The sequence below is a fragment of the Chinchilla lanigera genome, unplaced genomic scaffold (assembly GCF_000276665.1).
Source record: "Chinchilla lanigera isolate Chin_1 unplaced genomic scaffold, ChiLan1.0 scaffold00012, whole genome shotgun sequence".
Classification (NCBI taxonomy): domain Eukaryota; kingdom Metazoa; phylum Chordata; class Mammalia; order Rodentia; family Chinchillidae; genus Chinchilla; species Chinchilla lanigera.
Genome location: NW_004955413.1, coordinates 30,802,510 through 30,826,036, shown reverse-complemented (window position 1 = coordinate 30,826,036; position 23,527 = coordinate 30,802,510). Strand labels below are relative to the sequence as shown.

The following is a 23,527-nucleotide window of genomic DNA, read 5'->3' as shown; positions in this document are numbered from 1 at the left end:
CTGCAGCAGGACAAAACTTCAGCCCCAGAAGGGAGCAAAGCGGTGCCCTGTGACATGTACACAAACATCAGGCTGCACAGCACAGAGGGAGATGGGCCTGGGCCACAGTAACGAACATTCTTGATCCTGGGAAGCGAGATGGAGAAAGGACAACAAATCCACCAATCATATTTGAAATCCAGACCCCAAATTTTCCAGTGTCCACGTAAGAAAAGTATGTTTGACACAAAGTTCCAAAGTGACACTGGATACCCAAGTCAATGGCAGGTGTGTGTGTGTGTGTGTGTGTGTGTGTGTGTGTGTGTGGATACACACTCGAGTATGTGTGCAGCAGTCAGCAGGGAGAGCCTCTCAGAGCTGAGCTGAGGTCTCCCTGTGCGGAGCACACACTCCATTTCCCCTGGCTGTTCCTTCTCCTGGACAATTAACGTCACGGTCATGTCCCTTCATCCTGTCTTGCTGATAATCAGGAAAATGCATTAAGAATCGCTTGGGTCTTACAATGTAAGTTGGTGGTAAAGTAGTTAAGACAAACTTATTTACCACATTAATTAAATGGTCTATTTAACATGGAATATCAATTCTCTAATCACATCTCAGCTGAACTTCTTTCAATTAACAACTCTGGGCTACGGACAGAGGTCCTACTGTTCCAGGATCATTAAGAACATTTTCATTATCTGTCAAACGAGGGGGTGAGGAGCAGAGTGCACGAGCTCAGGAGCAGCCTCTCCCTGCTTAAGGGATGATTAGGGAGGGACAGCAGCAGCCTCATTAGTTGCTTAGCAATGAGAAGACCTCCTACGAAATCCTACAAGGAAGCAGAGTGCAAAGGGTTGCAGTAAAACTCACAAACGGGTATGTTCTCCTCTCTCTGCCCGGATGAACCTGCCTCTCAGGCCCCCATGACAGTCAGGCAGATGGGAGACCAAAGTGGCCCAAGCCACATCTCTCAGGAACAAGCAAGGCTGAGCAGGAGGGGTCCGGGGAAGATGCATTCCCAACAGGTAGCCCCTCCTGTGTGTGTATTCACAGAAGAATTAAAATGCACATGCCTATCACTTTTCCCACTTTTTCAAGATGGAAAACATGTTTAAAAATAGGCAAAGTTATATTAGCTTGTTGTTCTAACAAAAATGAAAGAAAAATGTGCAGTATTCAAGAGAAATACCACAGCCCAAGCTAAATCTCTGTGAAACTAATTATTTTACATGTAATTAATATGCCAATGAAATGAAATGTGCTAACTACATCTAAACTAGAAAAGAGAAGAAATGCCATAGAAATAGCAAGATTTGGTTTTTACCTTGTAAGCAAAAATATTCAGTTAACAGTCTTCTCACCTTAACCTTATCCGCTGAAATCCAACCGTTAAAGCCAGCGCTGTGCTGGCCATGAAAAATAAAACAAATTCCTGCACAGAACCATTGTTCTTCCTAATATTATTATCATCACAGAAGATATTGACAATGGTGATAGTCTATTAACATCTTCAGTAGGTGAGCATGTAAAGATGTATTTTAAAGACAGCATCAATAGTAGAACTATTATTCTCTATTATTTCTCATCCTTAATATCACTGAACTTCAAGGCACTTTTTACTGCAGGTATAATTATGCAGAGTGACAGTGAGTCCGCAAAAGCCCACGTTTAATGTCTGCAGAAAGCTGTAACGGTATGATCTTACCTGTGTATTCACAAATGAAGACCACAAAGAAAGGAGTGACCAGGTCATTTATCCCCTGAACGTATCCACTGGCAGGATGACGGATCGCCCATATAAACAGGATCCTTTCGAAAATCTGGAAGAAAATAGAACAGATGGTGAAGCAAAAGGTCAACAAGTGGAGACTTTAAAATCCGTTCCCTCTTTTACTTAAAATACACACCATCGATGTGTTTCATTGTCTCTAATAGGGCAGTGCAAACACTACAAATAAACATCCACTGCAGTTTAATTTCTCTGTAAAAGTCCCATGCTCTTCACTTTCTGCTGACTCCTAAGCACTGTGCTGTATTCTACCGGCCCCCTCAGCTCCGCCCTTCCATCTTCACTCCCAAGAGAGCTCCCTGCTCCTCCAGGCCCCACCAGGCAGGACTTGATGGGGAGCACGCAGCACTGGGCCGCTGAATGTTTCTTCAGAGATGGCTGGAGACCAGGTGGGCACAGTCAGATGAAAGGATGGACAATAGATGGATGGATAGACAGATGGAGGGAGGGGTACACGGAGGGAGGGATGGACGGACGGACAGACAGATGGATGGATGTGTGCATGAATGCTCTGAATTTCCCCCTTGAGGTAAAGAGAGTCCTTTAAGCCCCTGGGAAGTCCTCGCCATCCAGGAAGACAGACAGGCACTCAGCTGATGGAGCCACGGACGGGAGGACCTCAGGTTCCTCTCCCTCCCCCAGCGCTCCCTCCAGCTGATCTGCCTCTTCAGTACACTTGGCATCCAGCAAACCTCCACCTTTGTTTATGAGAGGGTTTTACAGATACACAACACTAGCCCACACTCACTCACGGCTTCAAGACCTCTGCTTCCTCTACTCCTGCCACCAGTGGAACCTCGGAGCTAGGCTGCGGCTCCCATACCCCCCGATTGGGCCCTACCCCAAGGCCATCCCCCGCTGCCACCAGCATTCTCACCACACTAGGTGACAGCGCCCTTCCACAGAGCACAAGGTCTGGGACCCCACTGAAGGGCCTCATCCTCTACGCTGAGCTGACCGCTCCCCTCTGGCCTCCAAGACTCACTCAAGGGCTGCTTCCTGCAACCATGTGCTCCTTCCCGGCCCCGTTCTGGAAGAGCCAATACTTCCTACTCTCCGGACGCCCCTCGTTATCCGTGCTGGAATCCCATCCGGGGATCTACTACATGGCTCCATGACTCACAGAGAAACTCCCACGTGTAACGTGCATCGCCCCTGAGAAACGTGCTGAGTGAGGAACACTGAGGCACAAATACTCACACACACTTCTAATTTGAGGCCAACAGCTTTCTAGAGAGAACTGACTATTTAAACAAGTTCAAAGATCAAAATCATTTAATAACACAGCACCCTCTAGACATCTCTCATGTTCAGAAACCTGGAAAGGAGGTGCCAGTGCTCCACACCTGCCCCTAGCAGATGCCCATGAGCAGCCCTCTGGGGGCCCAAGTGACAGACAAAAACCCACAGGCCACAGCACCTCAGCCACAAGCTCTCATGTGGCAACTGCAGCTCTGCACCGGCCACCGGACCTGCACAGCAAGAGGGAGGGGGCGACACAAGACACTCTGGCGCGGGGAGGGGCTCTGCAGGTCTCAGGACAGCGTGTGACTCAGGTGGGCGGTGCAGGGTCCCCCCCCCCCCAGGCTGAGGGCGGAGCGCACACAGCGCAGCCAGGAGGCAGCACAGAGCGCTCGCAGCCACGGAGGGTGAGGGGCACACACGAGGGCATGGCACACAGAGGAAAGCGGCACAGACGGTGTCACTGGGGACAGCCTCGAATGCCGCGGGGAGGTGCACGGGCTCACAGAGCCAAGGGCAGCACAGCAGGTTGCCACCTCGTGGCTGGACAAAGTGGGAGGCCTGGAAGCCACACACACCCACCACCGCCCTGCTCTGGGTCCGAGCTCCTCTAGGAGGACAGAAGGCCAAGAAACCCACACCTGAGCTGTCCCGCGAGGCACAGCAGGGCTGGTGTGTGTGTGCACAGTGTGGGTGAGGCGTCGTGCTCAGGGCACAGGGCTGGGAGTTGACACCAGTCAACCCCCAGATGTGCAGAGGGTGTGTCACACACGTGCACACACCTGAGCCTTCAAGAACACAGGCAGTTTCTCCCTCAACAGCCAAGCACTGGAGAAGCCCAGTGCGGCTGATGGGTTGCACACGGCTCCCTGGAGAGGATGCAGAGGGAGCGTCCGTCAGCGAGAGGGCCCTGCCGGCTGTGACCAGGCCCCCTGGGGCCCACCAAAGATCAGGGACAGAGACCCGAGCCAGCCTGGGCACCTCCGTCAGCCACGCTCCTCGGATTTCTTAGAAACTGAAGAAAGCTTTCAGCCGGGGCAAGTGATTTAGATTCAACTGGACTCACTCTCTCTTGACAACGTAAAAGGTGTATTTCTAAGACTGCAGTCCCAGTTACAGGAAAATAAGGGGACAGGTGGCTCAGTCACAAAATACCACAACATCTAATGGCATGGGGGTGCTCCAGCCACCATAAGCTCAGGAGGGCCCAGGGGCCTGCTGCCTCCACAGGGCACCCTCCCGTCTCCCTGCCATCAACCCAGCCACCAGCCTGGTGCCCAGGACCACCTCGGGGTGGGGGCCGCCCTGCTCCGACTCCTGAATACATCCAGTCACACGTCTACCCACCCGCAGGGTCCCCAGACCCACCTCATGAAGAGCAACTCCTCAGCACAGCTCTAGGGCGGCGCCTGAGGTGCGCGCCCTTCCTTCCTCCCACCTCGCTGCCACCACCATCTCCTGTCCTCTCCACCGCACCCAGTTCCTTCTGCTCCCACCGCAGGGCCACCGCACCTGCTGTTCTTGCCCCCCGGAGCCCCCTCCCCCCAAATGTCCCGCGGTTCCCCTAACTTTCAGCACAAGACCTCAGCCCAAACACCAGCTCCTTGGAGAAAGCTTCCAGTCCCACCCTAGCCAAGACGGCCACTCCTCTGCCACACCAGGCCCACTCCAGCCTGCAGGCTTGCCCATCCCAGGGACGGGGCTCGTGCACCTAAGTTGTTGCCAGACTTCGGCCCAAAGGGCTGTGCAGAGAAGCTAAGCACGTCCTCAGCTGACCGAGGCGTGTGGAAAGCCTCCTCTCCTCCGTCCTCCGCGTGCTGTCTGCATGGGAGCCCGCACTCAGCACTCATCTCTCTGGACAGAGCAGAGGGGCCTGCTGGGTCTCATCCTGCTCCTCCACCTCCAGCCCTGGCTCCTCGGTCTCCTGGCAAGGCCCTGGCAGATCTGAGTTCCAGGGTTCTTTGCCCTCTCCCTCCAGCCACCTCCCATGACTGTCATCTGCAAGACGCTGGGAGGAGAGAGTCTGGCCCAGCACGGAGGGACGGGCGCCGTGGACCCCTGTGCCCGGCACTACCCAGCTGCACAGTGATTCTTCAGAGAACGCACAGAGCCACTTCGAAGCTTTCGCTCTCAGGCAGGTAAGAAAAACAGAAATGACCAATTCTGTATCACTTTTCTCCAGACAAGCACTTTCAAAGGATACCAGAGCGGCAGCCGAAAGGGAACAAAGTACGCACCGTGCTTCCGGGAACACCCGCCCTAGATGCACAGGGCCCTCGCAGAGCCTGCAGCCACGGACCTCTGCGCAGCCCTGCCTTTCTGCCCTGCTCCCAGTTCTGACATCACTCACTCCCGCTGCTGCAGGGTGGTGACAGCCCAAGTGACACTGCCGCAGACTCGGGTGCGTGTTCAGAGAGGCACAGCTCGTCACAGCCAAAGCTTGGACGTGTCCTACCTGTCCACCAGCAGACGAGTGGGTACAGAAAATGTGTTCACACACAGTGGAGCACTACTCTGCCATAAAGAAGGACAAACGTGAGCCATCTGTAGGAAAATGAATGTACTCTGAGACCATAATGTTAAATGAAGTAATAAATCAGACACAGATTAAATATCACATGGTTTACATAAATTAAACAGCAAAATAAAAGATAATCAGAAACAAGGAAATAAATCACTTGCAAATGGACAGGGGACCAAGAGATGGGGGGGAGAAAGAGGAGAGGGAACATAAAAAGGATTAAGGTGTGTTATACCCAGGTACTAACTCCCCGCCATGACTAAGGTGCACTATACACCTGTACCACCTCCCCACGATGAATGTCCTCGTGCATGGCACACATAGACCAGTGAAAATTAAAACTGAAAATGACACGGTGGAGAGTCCTGTAAAGGCAGTCTCCCCATTCCTTCCCTGAGGCCCAGTACAATCTTGGCCCGAGGAGCAGGATAGCACTGTGCCTCCCACCCGCTCAGGAAGGCTCAGAGAAACAGGTCAGTCTTGGGAGGCCCCAGGTCTCCTGTACCCCGAGACAGGGCTAACCGCTCTGAACTCTCTCAGGCCCCTGAGCCCCTCCAGACCTCCCCAGACTCAAGCTTGGAGCAGGAGAGATCAGAGCCAGGCCAGAAACATAGCAAAGCTGCGCAGGAAAAGCCAAGAGCTCACCAAAATCAGAGTCGACACCCAGGGGTGAGGCCCAAGCCCAGACAGGAGGCCAGGGTGCACACGAGCAGGGACTCATGGGTTGGGGGGAAGGGCAGAGGGCAGGCTGGCAAGCCAAGTGACCGAAGTGTGACAGGTCTGGGCATCCCCATTCCCCACCAAGAACACCGCCCTGCACTCTGGAGACCCGCCCTGCCCTTGCCTGCAGGTCTCCACAAAGAGCAGAGCCCGTCACTCGGGTAGGTGATCTGCCAGGTGCTTCTGCCAACATCACCAGGGCGATGTCTGCAGTAACAGCAGGCCATGGCCAGGCGATGGGTACACAGACACCAGATGCACGGGGAGGAGGGGCCTGCAGCTCAGGGACTCAGGACTCAGAAGAGTCTTCCTGCAGGCTGGCAGACAAGCAGCTCCCGAGCCCCTAGGCCAGGAAGCAGGTCCACAGAGCCGTGAACCACGGGAATTCCCACTTGGGGGCGCAGTCCAGACTCGACCCAGGCCCCTCCTCTAGCTGTCTTCCACAACTCTGGGAAGGGGCAAAAAGGTAGTCAGCAGAGTGCTTTAACATGCAACTCTGTCTGATCTCTGGCTTTGGGCACATCTGTCTCCACACCCGACTCCAGGTGTGCCCTGCTGAAGACCGAGAACCCTCAGTCCTGCTGTCACCCAGGAACCTGCTCATTCTCGGGGGAGGGGCACAGCCCCACGCCTCTCTACGCCAAAAATCTAGGAATTTTGCTGGCAGTTGTGAAGGAAAGGCGAAAACCATGGCACAGGACAGTTAGTGGGCCCAGGAGAGCCGGCACGCTCCTCGGGCTCAGAGTCACTGCAGCTCACTGTCAGGGAGGGCGCGGTGTCACCAAAGCACCGCAAAACCAAGATCTACCTCGCCTGCAGATACATTTAATGGACACAGACTGACCTGAAATGGCTCCAGCAATGAACACCCATGGGTTATGATTCGCTATTAGAGTTCTGTTCCCATTCTTAGTACCCATGTCTTTGGGAGGCTCAGAATTCACTAAAAGTAGCCCGGACTGTAAACTCTTCCGAAGCCTCTGCTGCAAATCAGTTCATGCTCAGTAATAAAAGTGGCCGCTGCGACCGGTTTCCCCCAAGGCCAGAGAACTTAAAAGGCGAGAGGCACTCCTGGTTGCCTGCAAGCTTCAGAAACCCGAGCGCCCGACGCACACACCAGTTCTTACACCAAAAGGCTCTTCCTAAAAGCCCGGCAAGCAGCATCTGCCACGGGAGCCCCGAGGGCTGGTGAGGTGCCCGCTCCAGCCCGGCAGGTCTTCCCTTCCTTCCTACATCTTATCAAACGCCCTCTGCAGGCCTCCAAGGCAGAACGGAGCCCCAGCTGTCCCCACACACGAGGCAGCCGGGCAGCTCTGCATACTAACAAGTGAGATTCACTACAAGCGAAAACACCACTGCGCTCAGGATTACTTACAAATACATCTGATTTCAGAAATGTGAAAACATCCTAATTCTACCGTACAAATCAGCACCACCACTTCATGGCGGATAAAGTGCCACAGAGATCATTTCAGAGAGGAGTGACAAAACAGTCACACTGAGGGGACCTGGGGGATTCACACCCCTTCCACACCAGCAGCACGCGGACTCTGAGAAAAGATGTTTACAACTCCAGATTCCGGCGGACAGCCCCCTCTGAACTGAAACACCTAATGAGTGGAACCAAAATGGAAGCGCACAACAAATCCAGAATGTGGGTTAAAGGCCACCACACATCACATAAACGCACAGTAAGTACACCAAGCCAACAAGGACTGCACGTTTACAACACTGTCACTGCACACAACCCTCCCTAACGGGCTACAACACCTCACCCGGTGTTCCAAATGTACAGTTACTCAAACGTGCTCCTTTGCACCCCACACTTTGCGCTCTCCTCAGGGGCCAGCGTAGGTAGAGGAACACAGAGGCTTCACTATGTTCAGTGTTAAGTACTGGAAAACAATCCTTTCAGGCGGAGCACTGCAGTGTAGCAATTATGAGGACAGATATTCAACACCACTGGCAGGATTAGTACTAGAGTGCAACCGAAAAATCAATGAACGGTTGGGAGGCACTTCCCGAATTCAAAAGGAAACTCGCCTTCTATTTCTGGCAGTTGTGGCACATTAGATGTTAACAAACTAAATTCTGCCACATATTAAAAAATATAACCATCATGACCAACTTAGATTCACTTCCAGAACGCGCAGTTGGCTCAGTACTAGGAAATAATACCAGTCAAATTCATCACACTAACAGACTAAAGAGGTAAAAACACGACCTTGAATGATGGGAGGAAAGATGACTTGATAAACCTCAACAAACGTTCGTGGCTTCAAAACCAAGAGCAAGGTGCCGCCCTCACACAGGAAAGAGTTCCGGGGGCAACGTGCAAGACTTCCCTCCAGAATGCAAATCGAAACACTGAGTGAAAGTCCCTCCTCTCCAGAAAGAAAGGTGCCCCTCGTGAACCCAAAAAGCCAACGCTGGTGAGGTTGTGAGGGAAAAGCAACCCTTCTACACTGGCAGAGGGGATGTAGCGGAACTATTATGGACAGCAGTATGGGGATTCCTCAGAAAACTAAAAATACAGATTCCATGTGACCCAGCCATATCTCCTCTCCATGCGCTCTGGGAAGAGTTAATGGTGTCACGTTTCAGCGATCCATGCACACCATGTTTACAGCAGCACAACTCGTCACGGCTACATCTTGGGAGCAGCCTGCATGTCCATCAAGAGATGAATGGATAAAGAAAATGTGATATTTACACCCAGAGGAGTACTGCTTGGCCATAAAGAAAGATAACTTGAGTCCTCTGCAGGAAAACTGAGACCAGAATCCTAAGGAAAATATATGGGACATAGAAGGTTAAATATTACATTGTTTCTCTTACATGAGAAACCTGCATGGTAAGTAATTTAGACGCAAAAAAAAAAAAAAAAAAGGAAAGGAAACAAAAAAAAAGTCAACCAAAAAAAAAAAAAAAAGGACAGGAAACAGGGAGACAGACTTTGTGGAGATGGGGAGGGGGTCTGAGGATGGGGGAGACAGGAGGGAAGAAGGGAAGGGAAGGGAAGGGAAGTAAAGGGATCCGGACGTGGCGTGTGTATGCACCAATCCCCACAGTAACTGTGTTTGTTATGTACCACACACACGTACAATAAAAAAGAAGAAGAGACGTCTAAAGAAATGGAAACGTACAATAAATGAATGAGAGGGGCCGGGGATGTAGCTCAGTGGCACAGTGCCTGCCTGGCAAGCACAAGGTCCTAAAGTTTGATTTCTGGTACCAAAAAAAAAAAAAAATAGTGTGAAGAGGTAAATGAATGAGATTTCCTTAAAACAAAACAAAAATTTCTCACTAAACTCAAGGACAAGAGAGAGCCTGAGGGGCCTGCCGAGCTCAGAGCACAACAGCTGCTTTTCTCAGGCTCTTCTTTTCCAAGTGCTACAGAAAATGAAAGCACCAGAAAAGAGACTGCTGCTTCACCATTGCTAAAGACCTTTATAAATAATTTTTTAAAAAATAAATAAAAAATAATTTTTTAAAACTATTAGTTATGGAAAAGGAATGCTTTTTACATAAAGACTTAAAAATAGAATAATAACGTGCCATGTTATCATACAGAGTATGGTGTGAACTCATTTCACACAAGTTGGGAAGGTACCAAAGTCCACAATAAAAGTTAATGTATATACACGACTGGAACAAAACACCTTGAGGGAGGGATGGGGACACGAAGAGCGAAAGAAAACTCTAAAAACAGAAACGTGCAAAAGGGAACGCCTTTATCAGGGGAATTAAACATTATACACCAGGTTTCCTCTTTCTCATAGTGCTATGAGTCAACAAATGAAATCTGAACTTTTTAAGATGACTCCAAATATATTTTGTTTTTTAAATGCACAACTGACCCTTCTACTCTATAATGTTTCTTTGCTGAGGCTGGAAAACAGGCAGACTGCTGACTTTGTGCCTTTAAAACCCATTTTGCTAAAAAAAAAAATCAACTGAGAAAAGCCAACTGCATGTCCATCAACTGACAATAAAAAAATAAGGCAGACGATGAAATTAGAAGTTCTAAGCACACTATTTATAAAAATGTACCTCTGAATAAATTTAACAAGCTGTATAAAAGGCCAGGAGAACTGAATACACGCAAAAAAAAATAATAATTCTCTTCAAACTCATCAACAGACTCAACTTAATTCCTGAGATTCCTGAAATCTAAGAACTGACCTTAACACACAAAAGCGAAGGTCATGAATAGCTAAGACACTAAACAAGGCACAGGTGGTGGGCCTGTCCCACCAGGCTCACGGCTCCGATGATCAAGACAGGATGAGGCTGGGACCAGAGGGGCAGAGAGAGCAGGGGAACGGAGGAGAGAACAGAGGAGCCCACACTGCGAGCCCTGGGAAGCCGGGGCGGCGCTGGCCACACAGGCACCTGGAACGGAAGTGGACTGCGGCTGCCGGCAGCATGCAGTCAGCGCTATGCAGACTGCGCTCCTACATGCGGAAGGCAGACAGCGAGGTAGGAAGGGATGTCTTCCACAAAGCTACAGCGCCTCAGCTCCTCTGTGAGAGAGAAGAACACACCCACTCCCCCACAGGAGAGCCGTGCACCCACCCGTTAGAGACCCATGCATGCGGGAGAATATATGTGAAATGGGTAATATACATATCTCAAATATTTAAGGGACAAAAAGGGATTTCGGAGACCTTAGCATTGTTCTATTTTTTAAGCTTGACACTGAGGATCTGAAGTTAAATTTTTAATTTTTTCTTGAAGTTAGACATAAATGTTAAAAACTCCCTCTGCTCTGATGTTTTTCACCTATAAAAATACAAAGAGCAGAAAGCTCTGTAGATGGACTCCCCAGTGTACGTACCGGATGAGTCTGGCCAAGTGACTGCAATACAGCACACATCCTCTCCTGGGCTCCCACAAAGGTACCCGCACCTCTGAAGGGAAAAGCAATCACGACACCAAAGACAGAGACGCGGAGTCAAGAAGCCCGGGTACAACAGCACATTCGGTTCCCAAGCCCCCAGGCAAGGGCTCTGGCATCACGTGGCACCTGCACACGCCAAAAAAGAATGCCCACGCTGGGAGAGGAAGGACTGGCACCATGGTGGGTGCCACGAGACTCTGGTGGGGAAAACAGAGCCAGCTCCTGGTCCCGAAGAGCTCACAGGCTCCGGGGAGAGACCTAAACCCTGGGCGCTGGCCAAAGCACCAGCCAGGCAGCTCATTCACACTGGTCCACTCAACTGGACTTGTGGTGCCCAGGACTGAAAACACCCAAGTGAGGTTTAGCAGGCAACTCCCAGGCCAACCGAGTGGAGCGGGCGGGAGCACAGGGCTGCAGCCAGGCCCAGAGGGAGCTTGCGAGGCCCTGGTGGCCGTAAAGTTAGGAGGTCCGCAGATGCAGGCCACACCCATCAGGACCTGGCTGCACGGCCTCCATCCTCAGAACCAGCCCCCCGGCCCCCAGCCAGACCCCCGGGGCTGATTCTGTGCAACCTGCCTGCTCCACAGCTGGGGAACCCGCCACAAAACCTACACAGTGGAAGGGAAGAGTCTGTGTAAACAAACTCGCCTCCATCAGGGCCTGCAGCCTAAAAAACGCCATTCCTTTAGGTCACAGACGGCTCCCTGAGTGAGTGAAGACCCTACCTGGTTTCACAGGTCTGCTGGTTCCCTGACTCTGTCTGTTCAAATGTAATGAGACCCCGCTGCTCTGTGGCTAACTGGAAAAGAGCTCTTAGTTCTATAATTTGAGAGGTGCTCTAAAATGTGATAACCAGAAGGCAGGTAATCAGAAAACAAAGGAGGAAAAGTACCTTGGCAGATGATTAATGTTTCCACCGGAAAGGCCCAAATGCCACGCTTGAACATGATTCTCCAATAAACTCACTGCACCGAGTGAGCATTCCTGTACACGGCAGCAAAACACACCGGAAGTGCACTTGAAATGGGCAAAGCTGACTGTCTGCTCACTAGACGTCACGAAAGCTGAGCGGAAGAAGAAAAGGACAGAGGGAGGGGGAAAGAAGCAAAGATGCAGCCAGGCCCGAGACGCGCACCTGTTATCCCAGCACTCAGGAGGCCGAGGCAGAAGGAACTTGACGAGTTCAAGGCCAGCCTAAGCTACATAGTGAGACCCTGTCTCAAAACTATAAAAAGTAAGAAGGAAACGGAAACAGAGAAAGAGGAAAAGGGGAAGGGAGGGCAAGGAGGAAATGACAGCAGAACCAGCTATCAGCGCTGAGTGGGTAGACGGCATGGACACACGGTGTGTGAAGCATGCTTGTGGCAGAAGCCCCTCCTGAGCCAGAAGCCCGAACAGCACAGAGCTCGTGACCAACAAAGTCAAGATCGGGTCCCTGGTTCCCACACAGCCGGCGGGGTACGGGCAGCAGTGCACAGCAGCTGACCCAACACTAAAGGGGGTGGGGTGCGTGCCCTTCCCCCGGCATCTCACTGTCGTTCCCGGCTGGTGGGATGCAGACACGAGGCAGACCGCGAAGCAGCCACCCTGGCGCATGAGGTGAAAGCCAAGCACAGAGGAGCAAGTAATTCACTGGCAGAGAATTCCTTCAGGAGACTCCTCCCTCATGACACCGCAACGGTTATGGATTTGCTGTCACCCAAAGGTGCACCTGAGCCTAACCTCTACAGCAGGAGAAGTCTCGGTTCCACACTGCTGCGTGGAGCCAGCTCTTCCAGACTGCGCGGGCCCTGCTCATCATTGTGTTCCCGCACCCCATCCCAGGCCGCACTCCAGGGACCCACTGACCACCCAAACAGCTGGTGCGAGCCCCGCCCGAGGGTGCACAGTGCCCTCCGACCTGCGACCTTCACGCCCGCAGGGGAGTCGCTCCCCACCCTCCGAAGCCAGGCCCTGCTGACCCCAACTGAGGGCAACACTGGAGCCGCGCTCTGCGATCAAGAGGCTCAGGTCAGCTCTCTGAGTAGAAGGGCAGAAATGCACAAGCAAAGCCCATGTAAAAATGAGGTACAAAGGAAGTCACGCTATGCAGCATTATCTCTGGTTTCCAGACACCGAGCGCACAGCACCGGAAAGGGCACCCGAAGACAGGCCTCTCAGAGCCTGTGTCCACGGGAGCCCAACTGCCTCCTTCGTGTTCCACAGTCCGTAGGAACCTTGGCTAACAATCTCAGAATGCTTTTAAACAGATTTACCGCCCAGACAAGAGACGTCAACATTTAAAAGCGTATTTACCGAAGGAATCAGGATGCAAAACAACAAAATAACTCAAACAGTAAGAAAACTCCACTTGGAAGACATGCCACTTACTTTAGCAACAAAAATATGGAATCAGGAATAAAATACAAGAGAGCACAGACAAGATCCTTTATACATGGTATTAAAAACTTCACTCCATGGCATAAAAATGGCCTAAAAGAATGGGAAACCAGCATGTTCATAAAAATAAAAGCTAAATTTCATAAAGATGTCAATTGCCCCAAGTGGATCTAGAGAGTCTATGTAATTTTAAATATAAATCAAATTGACCTTAAAAACAAAAACCTGGTGGTCTGACTCTGGACCTGTACGAAAGAGCACAGAGCAAGGCCATGCAAGCGAATCTGGGGAGGAACAAAAGGCGGTGAGCTCCCCACCCCGCAAACGTAAGACATTACAAAGCTGCATTAGCTCACAAAGTGTCCTGTTAAGAAGACAACCACGCACTCCAACAGAGCAGAAAACCCAGACAGATGCACACACACGTGACAACAATCTACAACGCAAGTGACACTGGGAATGTGGAGCGGCAGCCAGAGTCCACAGAGGGCATCAGGGCGGACCCGGTCTTATGGACACGGCTGTCAAGAACAGAGAGATTAAATACAGAGGTGTGAAAGCAAAACTTTCAGATGAAAATATGGAAGGACACTTTATAAGGTGTGTGCGGAGAAAACTGCTTAAGTAAAGCACATCGGTGCTAACCCTAACAGACTGACCAGTTCAACCACACTAAAATTAAGAACTTCTCTCATCAAAGCTACTAATAGAAAGGGAGACAGAAGCCACAGACTGGAAGGAGATATGTGCAGCACACAGTCACAATTATAAACCCAAATGTATAAAGATCAACAACCCCCGAAGCAGGGTGTACACAAGGACACACATTTCCAGGTCAAGAAACACAGAAAACACCTGTAATTACACAGAGGTGCTTAACCGCACCAGTAATCAGAGGTCTGAAAACTACCAGCATGATACGAGTATCCACCAGAGATGCAGAAATAGCGAGGCTTAGCAGCGGCAGGAACCACCGGGCAGGAATGCCCTGTGGGAAGCACTGGCGTCCTCAGAGAGCTGAACAGGCATTCGGCACCAGGGCCTCAACCACGCTCCTCTGTAACCTCTTCAAGAAAGCCAGTCTGGGGGCACCTGTGCAGCTGGACGTGACGGGGCCCATGACGCCATTCCTAACAACACACGAGAAACGGCCCAGGGGCTCAGGTGCAAGTTCACTCGAGCATGTTGGCCAGCGCTGGCAGAGTTCCAGTTCCTAAAGCTGGGGTGACTATGAGTTTAACCTAGACACACACATATATTACATCTATTCTTTGGTATGTAACGATATTATGCAAAAATATGTTAAGAACAATTAGCAATTCCTATCAGCAACTATGTCCATTAAGGGAAACTGCCCAGAAACTGGGCCCCTACACCTGATTCTGAGTAAAGCCCCTCAAGTGAACCCACTGTCGCACTGGCTCGTGCTGGTACCGAGCACGGGCCTTCACACAGTGAGACAGAGACAGCATGAACTTCCGGTCACGGCTCCTCCTCTTACCTCCGTCACCTTGGGCTGCAGTATTAATGCTTCGGGGCTCATCCGCGGGATATCTATGTGAATCTGGAGATGCAGGAGAAAGAAACATTTAATGGAAAGGATGACAAATATCATTACAAGCATCATGATTCAAAAAGCAGCACTTAGTGCTGAGCCTACCCTGTCCCTCTGCTGAGAGGACACCGACCCATCACCAAGTCCTGCTTAGGAAGAGTGTTCAGAAGCACGTGCCATATGACCGAGGCTCAGTCCTAGAGCGACAGGTTTGCCTGACACTTTCCCAACCAAGCACAGGTTGCTGTGTGATTAGGAGCAGAGCAGGCTCTCAGCTATTTAGTAACATAATCCATAGCAATTAGTAAACATTGATTTTCAGCCTCTGACACAGAGAGCAATTCCAGTACATCAATAGTGTGCAGGGTTTCAGCTGTGACAGCGCCTTCTTGGAACACGGGCCACATTTTCCTCCACTTCACCAGGTCCTTGGGGAGTCTGGGAGACTTTTAAAAGGAACCACTTGAAAGTCTCTGCTGGTGTCTGCCAACTCCTGCCTGGCCACCGTCTGACATGAGCTGTAACAACGCTGCCAACGCTGCAGAGAAGGGCACGCCTGAGTTCAAGAAGAAACCAAAAAGGGGCAGAGGGCGCACAGCTGGCATCGCAGGCTGGCGCTCATATCCCATCCTGTGAGAACGCCCCCCACCAGCCACCGCCCCCGTTCTCCGGGACGACGACAGCATCGCAGGCTGAGACAAGACCCATCTAAAACCAGGAGGGGCTGCAGCTGCGTTTCATTCCAGGGCCTCCCTGCCCCGCTCGCAGGGAGCCAAACATCCCGGAGCGTGTGGTGACCACCTCGTTCTGCACATGCTGGCCTGAGGCTGCAGGTCTAAGCGCTCCAGCTCCGGCTCAGCCTCCTTATCAATAAGAAGCCCACTCTGCAAACTTCAAAATGCTACAGGGGCAGAGCAAGGATGGCTGTGGGCCCTGAGCCCAAGGAACCAGCTGAGAGGCACGTGCACCGACGATGACGTGCACAGGACTGTGGGGGCGACAGCGCCCTACAGCCTGGCAGCGTCAGAAGACACCAGGTAGCCAGCCGCATGTAGGAGCCCTGTCACAGGCAGGGGACATGGCTGCCACACTGACTACCAGGGCATCCTTGAGGGCCACCCACAGCACGCTACCCACAGCATGGTGCTTATCCCTGGACAAGCACCATGGGCCCTGCAGGACAGGAACCCGGTGTCATCTGCCTCTGTATGCCAGGGCCAGCAGTGCCCAGCTTACGCAGGACCACGAGCAACATGCTATGACCTGGCCAACACAAAGCACCCGTCACACCTCACTGCCTGCACACAAGAGGAGGGAGCTGCACAGCGCTGGGTGGACAGGAACGCGACTTCTCCCGCCCCTAGCCTGCCCCATCATGCACAGGCCCAGGTGGCTGGGACAAAGGCCACAGAGGTCTGCGGAATGGCCCACAGAGGGAAAAAGAGAAATCTTTCACTCTAAACAACTCTGCGTGGCCTTGACAGGACATCTTCAAATGGCTAAAGGACAAGGCACCTGGAGGACATGCTAAGGCCACCCCCTCTGCCACCCCACTGGCGTGGGACACCATGGCTTGGGTGGAAATGGCCACAGAGAGAAAGCATGGGGAGCCACCCCAAACCCAGTGCAGAAGAATCAGGCAGACAGGAAAACCTCCTGCTCCTGACATCACATTTTCTCATTTATATTAATGTGGAAATATTATGGGAATTCAAGGTAATATGGGATCTTTTTATTACCTATCTCAGTAACTAAGTCAAGATGTGTGCAACCTGCCTGTAATTAACTTTCCTTTCAGCAGTTCCTGGCAGAACGCAGCCCGGCAATCCTGCTGGTGCCACCCTGTGTAAGTCTTTTCCTTGAATAAGAATGCATCAAAAACAGGTTCAAAACAATACCAAATTTATCCATTTCAAAAAACCGGTGAAGTGGAAAAATAAAGCAGGTAAGCTAAAATTTCCTTGCCCAAATAAAAACACAATCTGCGTCCAATCAGTTCCCTGGGGTTCCTGGGTGACAGCCCAGCGTGGGCCGAGAGCACCCAATATGAGGCAAAAGGATGGGAAGGATGGAAGGACGGAGGGACGGAAGGACGGCTGGAGTGGCAGAGGTGGGGTCGCCTCCTCCTCCTCCTCCTCCTCCTCCTCCGCAAGCCCCAAGCCTCCTGGCCCCAGCAACAGCCTACGGACAGGAAGACACTTTCCAAAGAACCCACTGCCCTGAAGAACCTTTGATTATGAATCGGAAGTAAGGCCAGTCTTTGGACCTTTCCAACAGATCTACACCCAAACAACAGAGAGATGGGGCTGTCCCAGGAGGACAGAAAACTTGGCAGAGCTCCTCCACCTAGATGCAGAGCTTGCAAAGAGAAACACTCAGCACAGACAAGCCTCAGGAAAGCTAGAAGCTGACTGCAGACACAAGACAATGAAACCAATTAAGAACTAAACCATTCCGAACTTTCACATATTACACAGAGAGTAAGAATTATAAAGTCCTCAAAGAGCTATTCTACCAGCAAGTTCTGGATGTGCTGTGAATTGTAAATCAATTTTAAGTGTTTTTCTCATTATGAATATAATCTGTCGACTGACTGCTCAAGAAACTGTAATTATAACCACTTTTTATCAGACTAAGTAGCAAAAGAACAAACTGGCCACACCTTCAGCTATGGACTGAGTTTCATCCCGTCAAGACTAAGGTGGCTAGGTCACCTCTCACCTACCTGCACTCACCCCTAAACCCCTAACCTAACTGTACCAGGGAGCACAAGGCCTGTCAGCCCCATGGGGCCCCCATGTCATGGCGCGAGGAGCAGGGCAGGGCAGGAGCAGCCCTGGTCCCTCAGACAGCAGCTCTCGGGACGCAAAACGCCCACCCTTGCCCTGAGGTGGTTACACTCCTACGCAGACCTCAGGCATCTATTCTGCACCTCCAATCTCGAATACTCTTTTTCCTTTTGTAAAAGGGACGCTAGGTATTATCATCAGTGGAAACTTAGCGTTGTTGGTTTTCCGATATATGCATTTATTTATTAGAAAATAAAAACCTGTGAACCAATCACAGATGAGCTAGATAAAACATTTCTTCCTGCGCCATCACCACATCAAACAGCTTCACGAGATACATGGAAAGGAAAGGCGTCCACCTGTCGGTACGTGTCCTGGTGAGCTTCGTCATTCCGAGAATCGTAGTAGTGCTCCACGAAAGCGAAGTATTCTTTCTGCTTTCTCTGCAGAGTGGCGGGTCTCCGGTCTACGTTGGCAGGAAGGTAACCCTGGGAGAAAAGAAAAGCACAGGACTACGTACACATGGCTGCTGCTTACCCACAGGGCCACGATCAGAAGTGGGAAATACCAAGGCTCACGTCTGTGTTAGTGAAATAAATCGGACAAACTTAAATGTCACATGGCTTCTCTTGCATGAGAAACACAAAGTATACACAGAACAAAATAAAAGATAATAGGAAACAGGGAGACGGATCATTTTCACATGGGGAGGGGGAGGAGGGGCTGGAAAAAGAATTAAGGTGCGTTCGGTACAAGTGTCGACTCCGTGCAAGGAATGTGACCAGTATGTACAGCAAACACGCACTGAAAAAAATGAAAACTAAAAAATATAGTGGCTGGGGGAAAGCTCCCATCTGAAACGGGCTCGGTGCTCTGCAATCCCACACAGGGAGTGTGAAAGTCGGGCAGGTCTGGATCCAGGGCGTCAGCAGCCCCAGGCCAGCGAGTCCACATTCCAGCTGGTGAGGCTTGGCTGGAAGATACAGCGACGCCTTCTCCCAGTGCCTCACAGACCGTAAGGACCAAGAGCCTGGATGATCTCACACCCGCACCACACACACGTGCCTGCTCACACGTGTGTGCACAAAGCTGCCCCTTAGGCAAATCCACCCTACTTCATAAACTCCCCTGGCTTCTGGCAGCTGTAGATGCAATATACATGGAGGACTCGGATCCAGAAAGGGACCGTAGCCCTGGAGGTCAGGAGGAGCCCAGGCTGCCTGGTGTTTTATGGGGATGGGTTTTGTTCCCTTGTTTCTACTTTTGAAATGAACACTATTGATGTATGATTTATAACACAAGATGCACCCATTTTAAGTACATTTCCATGAGCTCTGATGAGGGTGTCAGCTGGGTGGCCGCTGCCCCAGGAAGATATGGGGCACACCCAGGCCCTGAATGCTTGCCAGCACCCTCCCATCCTGGTGTAGGGTAGTACCACCCCCTCCCCAGGGATGGCAGGTCTGTCTGGGACTTGCTCAGGACCCAGAATTTGGGCACACCATCTTCTGAGATTCAGCCACATTGCTGCATGAACCAGGCCGCTCTTTGCTTTTGCCCTTCAAGTAGTATTTGGCTGCAAGGGTGTACCAGTTAGGCCACTCACCCGCTGGTCAGCATATGGGCTGCTTCCAGCTGGGAGCTATTATATATACTATCGATAGTCTTGCATAATACTTTTGGAAATAGTCATTTTTACTTTTCATGCTCAACTACAATGGTACCTCGGTTCACAAACACTTTTGTTTGTGAACAGTTTGATTCACAAATAGAGTGTTTGGCAAAATTTTATTGCTGTTTGTGTATTCTGCACCAGGTTATGAACTGACCATGGCCAGTGGTGGCGAACCTACCACATGCACGCTGCAGCAGGTTGTTATCATCACTGACCTTGGCCATCTTTCCCGCAGGCCATCTTTTCCAGAATTGTGGAACAAATTAAGTTTGTGAACCAAGGTATCACTGTACCTAGGAGTGCAGTTACTAGATCATAATGTAGCTTATTTTGTTTCCTAAGAAACTACCAGACCTTTTTCCAAAGAGGTTACACCATTTTCCATTTCAACCAGCAACGCTGTAAGAATTCCTAATTCCCCTCCAGCGCTTAGGAATGTGACTCCTTTAAATGCTAGTCACTCTGCTGGGTATGGCTTTGATCCATTCTGCTAATGATGAACGATGAGAAATGTCTTCACGTAGCCAGTGCCTCTCTTCTTAGATGAAGTATCCCTGCCTTCCACCCACCGTTACTCTCAGTGTCTGTCTTCTTACTGAGTTGCTGGGCTCAACATACATTCTACATACAAGGCTCTCTTTAAAATACACATATTACGATGATATCACCCCAGTCTGTCACTACTTTTTCACACGTCAAACCCTCAAGTGTTAAATTTCCCTGAAGTCCAACTCATAATGCCTTTCCTGTATCATTAAGTACTTCCTGGGTCCTGCATCAGAAGGATTTTCTCCCTGTTTCTTCCTGCAAGTTTCCTTCAGGACAAGTCTCGGCCGGGAAGAACAACACAGGGACACCATCCCGCTGGCCACAGTGACGGAGAGACTCAGGGGCTGACGCAGGCCTAACAGCCAAGCTGGGACTTCTCTTTGCTGCTGTAAATCGAAGTGAATGTGGACAGTGTGCAGCTGAGGCAGTCACAGTCCAACCGCAGGGAGAACCATGAGCAGCAACTCCACCCAGAAAAGCAGAGCTCAGGGTTCCCAGGCCTTGACCCTAAAACCAGAGCTGGAGTCTAGCCGGGTCTTCAGCTTTGTAGTGCATACCTTTCAGTTTCCTTAGGGCCTTTCCGTCAGCAGCCACCGTGCAGGACAAACACACATACTGAAGCACAGTCATGCATCAAGTGCTGAGAACGCACCTTAGGCAAGTCCACTACCATGAGAACCTCACAGTTCATGTTCACACAAACAAGACAAGCACGACGTCATGAGGCAGCACAGCTCCAAAAGGCCGCTGTCCTACACGCACTCGGGAGAGCAAACCCCAAAATGTGAGTCTACCAGCTGAACACACCTGTGCAAACACCACCAGGGTAAAGGCCAGACGGCCGCCGGCAGGCCCTCGGGAGGCTCCTCTGGAAGCGGACCCACTGCCCTCCACGCAGCGTTACGCGTGGGGAAATGGTTTGGGTTAGAATAGAAGACAGTCATCTATTTCCACTGTGCCCCGGCACCTCCATGTACAAAATCCACTCTGGTTTCCAGTTCTTGCCTTAAACATCTTTGTGTCTGTACTCTACGGCACAAGACATGCATCTCTGTGAAGTACACACCTGGGAGTGGAACGGAGAGATACACACACCTTTAAAGAGTTGGTTGGACACCTGTCCAAGTGATAACACTCCCCCCGAAGTGTGCAGGGACTTCCACCATTCTCCGTCCTTGCCAACACGGGGCTGTCGCCCAGCTTTCCCCACCCCCCACGCCCCCCCGTGCCCATTCCACGGGTCTGCGCTGTCTCCAGCAGCTTGTGATTTGCACCAGCATTTCACAAGCAGCAGTGAGAGGTGTGGCGTGGGGGGGGCGCATTCAGGTGCTACCCCTTCCTGACTGCCTCCTTCTTCCACACCCCGGCCCCAGTCCGACAACCGGCCAGTGAGCCCTGTGGGAAGTGTCCTGTCCTCCCCGTGGTGTCAACGATGCCTTCTGATGGACCCAAGTTCCTGTCAGACACAGCCCGTGTGCTCATCCTTATAGTTAGTCCTTTTCATGCACTTCTCAAGAAACTTTCCCTTGCCCCACATTCCGCACTGACATACTTCATTTAAAGTCACAAGCACGTCCCAGTGTGACTGACTGCAGTCCCACCGCAGAGGTCGGTGACTGCAGCCACCGCCTACTGCGTAGGTTACGACTTTGCTGGAACCCAGCAAGCCTAGGTGTTCGCATGCCCTGCGTGCCTGCTCACCCCCACAGCACCAGTTTGTGCATGACTGCAGAGGAGACCATGAGCGCCAGCCAGAGTGCTTCCTGCCCAGACCTCGAGAAACAGTGGGCCAACTCCTGCTCACCTGTGAGCCCTGAAGGCTGCTGGGCTCCCGTCACGGGTGCTTATGTGTAAGTGTATGTAACCCACCCCCTATTTCAAACTATTTTCACATTTTGCAGTGGTCCATACTCTAATGAACATGTCAGCTAGCAATGTCTGTTATTGCCTGAGATCAGAGTCCTACAAGTGAACTGTTAGCTCAAAGGGATACCTAACAGGCGTGATTGAAAAATATGGTGAGTATTTATTTTAAGTTAAACAGGAAAAGACACAATGCCATGAATCCCCCTCGGGATCCTCCTCCTCACATCGAACACACTCATGCATCCTTCTTGCCACTTTCTGCAGCAGCTCTGGAGCCCTCTTCCCTGAGTGTCTTTGGTTGCCCTGTCGTGGCCGCCTCAGTGTCCTAAATCAATGCAAAATGTTTCCTTTCCATGGACATTTTGACTTTGAGGAAGAGCCAGAAGCCGTACATTACCAGATCTGGTGAACGTAACATTTTTAGGAGCCTGCCTTTCCGCTGGACGGCACTCAGCAGCAGAGTGCACCGAATTTTTTATCACACCTCCCAAAGACACTCACGAAAGAGGACTCCAGAACTGCTTCAGAAAGTGTCAAGAACGATGGGATGAGTGTGTTCAAAGTGGGGAGGGCTAGTATTTTGAGGGGGATCCATGGCAATGTGTTATTATTATAATAAGTTTTTAAAATGTAAACATTAATCTTATGTTATGATCAAACTGAAGAGGTCTTCAAGGCACCTCATTTCCAAGAAGCCCTGAGAGAAGGGGTAGCAACTGACAGCAGCCTCGTCACACCCTGGGGTCCGCTACCCTCGCCCACAGTGACGCCCATTAATTCCACTACCTTGGAAGGCAGCCCCCACCACAGAGCGGGCTGGCTGACGGTAAGGGACCCTCAAACCCTGCTGAGGAGAGCGTGGCTGCTCCCCTCCGGCACTGTGCCCTGCTGAGGGCACGGCTAACGTGCTGAGCGGGGCAACAGCAACAGCCTGATCCACAGTGCCGGGTGTGTCCAGCTGCCTGGCACACCTGCAGTTGTGCATTTCCCAGCTGGGTGTGCACACGACCCAGTGACCAGGGCCCCCTGCAGTCACCACAGACACAGACCACAGCGCCCATTCCAGGCTCTCTGCCTGGCACCAGGAATGGGGGGCTCACAGAGACCATGATACAGGCGAGTGGAGTGCACAGAGCTGAGGCTACCACAGCTGCTCTCGGCGCTGGCGGGGCTGGTGGCGGCCCTGCCACCACCACGCTTTGCTCTTTAGTGCCTGCCTCCTGCCCCGTCTCAGGATCCTGTCTCATGGTCCCAGTGGCACTGCTTCTGTAACGTCCCCCTTTCATCTTCAGCGGCACCTCATCCAGACAGGGATTGTCTGGTCTGAGACGCACTGGGGACACACACTGGCTAAAACAGACAAGACCTCTTCACAGAAACAAACTGGACTGTGACCCCAGGACCCCGTGAGCTCCCCTTTCCCTCCTGCAAGTCCCAGCTCAGAGGCCACCTGTTCGTGAGACCCTCCGGACCATCCACAAGAACAGCGCCTCGCCCGCACCCTGCCTCGTGTGTTCTCTGTGGTATTTATCCCCTTCCATCAACCTTGCTGACTCA

The 23,527-nt window shown here is 51.4% G+C and overlaps 1 protein-coding gene across 2 annotated transcripts in view; it reads right to left on the bottom strand.

Annotated features, from left to right (window-relative positions):
- Tbc1d22a (TBC1 domain family, member 22A) overlaps positions 1-23,527 on the bottom strand; it is a 315,353-nt gene that overhangs the window by 199,748 nt on the left and 92,078 nt on the right. For both annotated transcript variants that reach the window (XM_005379521.2, XM_013511615.1), the window contains exons 6-8: positions 18,240-18,368; positions 15,038-15,100; positions 1,688-1,802 (exon numbers count right to left, since the gene is read on the bottom strand). In XM_005379521.2, the coding sequence (XP_005379578.1) occupies positions 1,688-1,802; positions 15,038-15,100; positions 18,240-18,368 (307 nt within the window). The remainder of the gene's footprint in view (positions 1-1,687; positions 1,803-15,037; positions 15,101-18,239; positions 18,369-23,527) is intronic.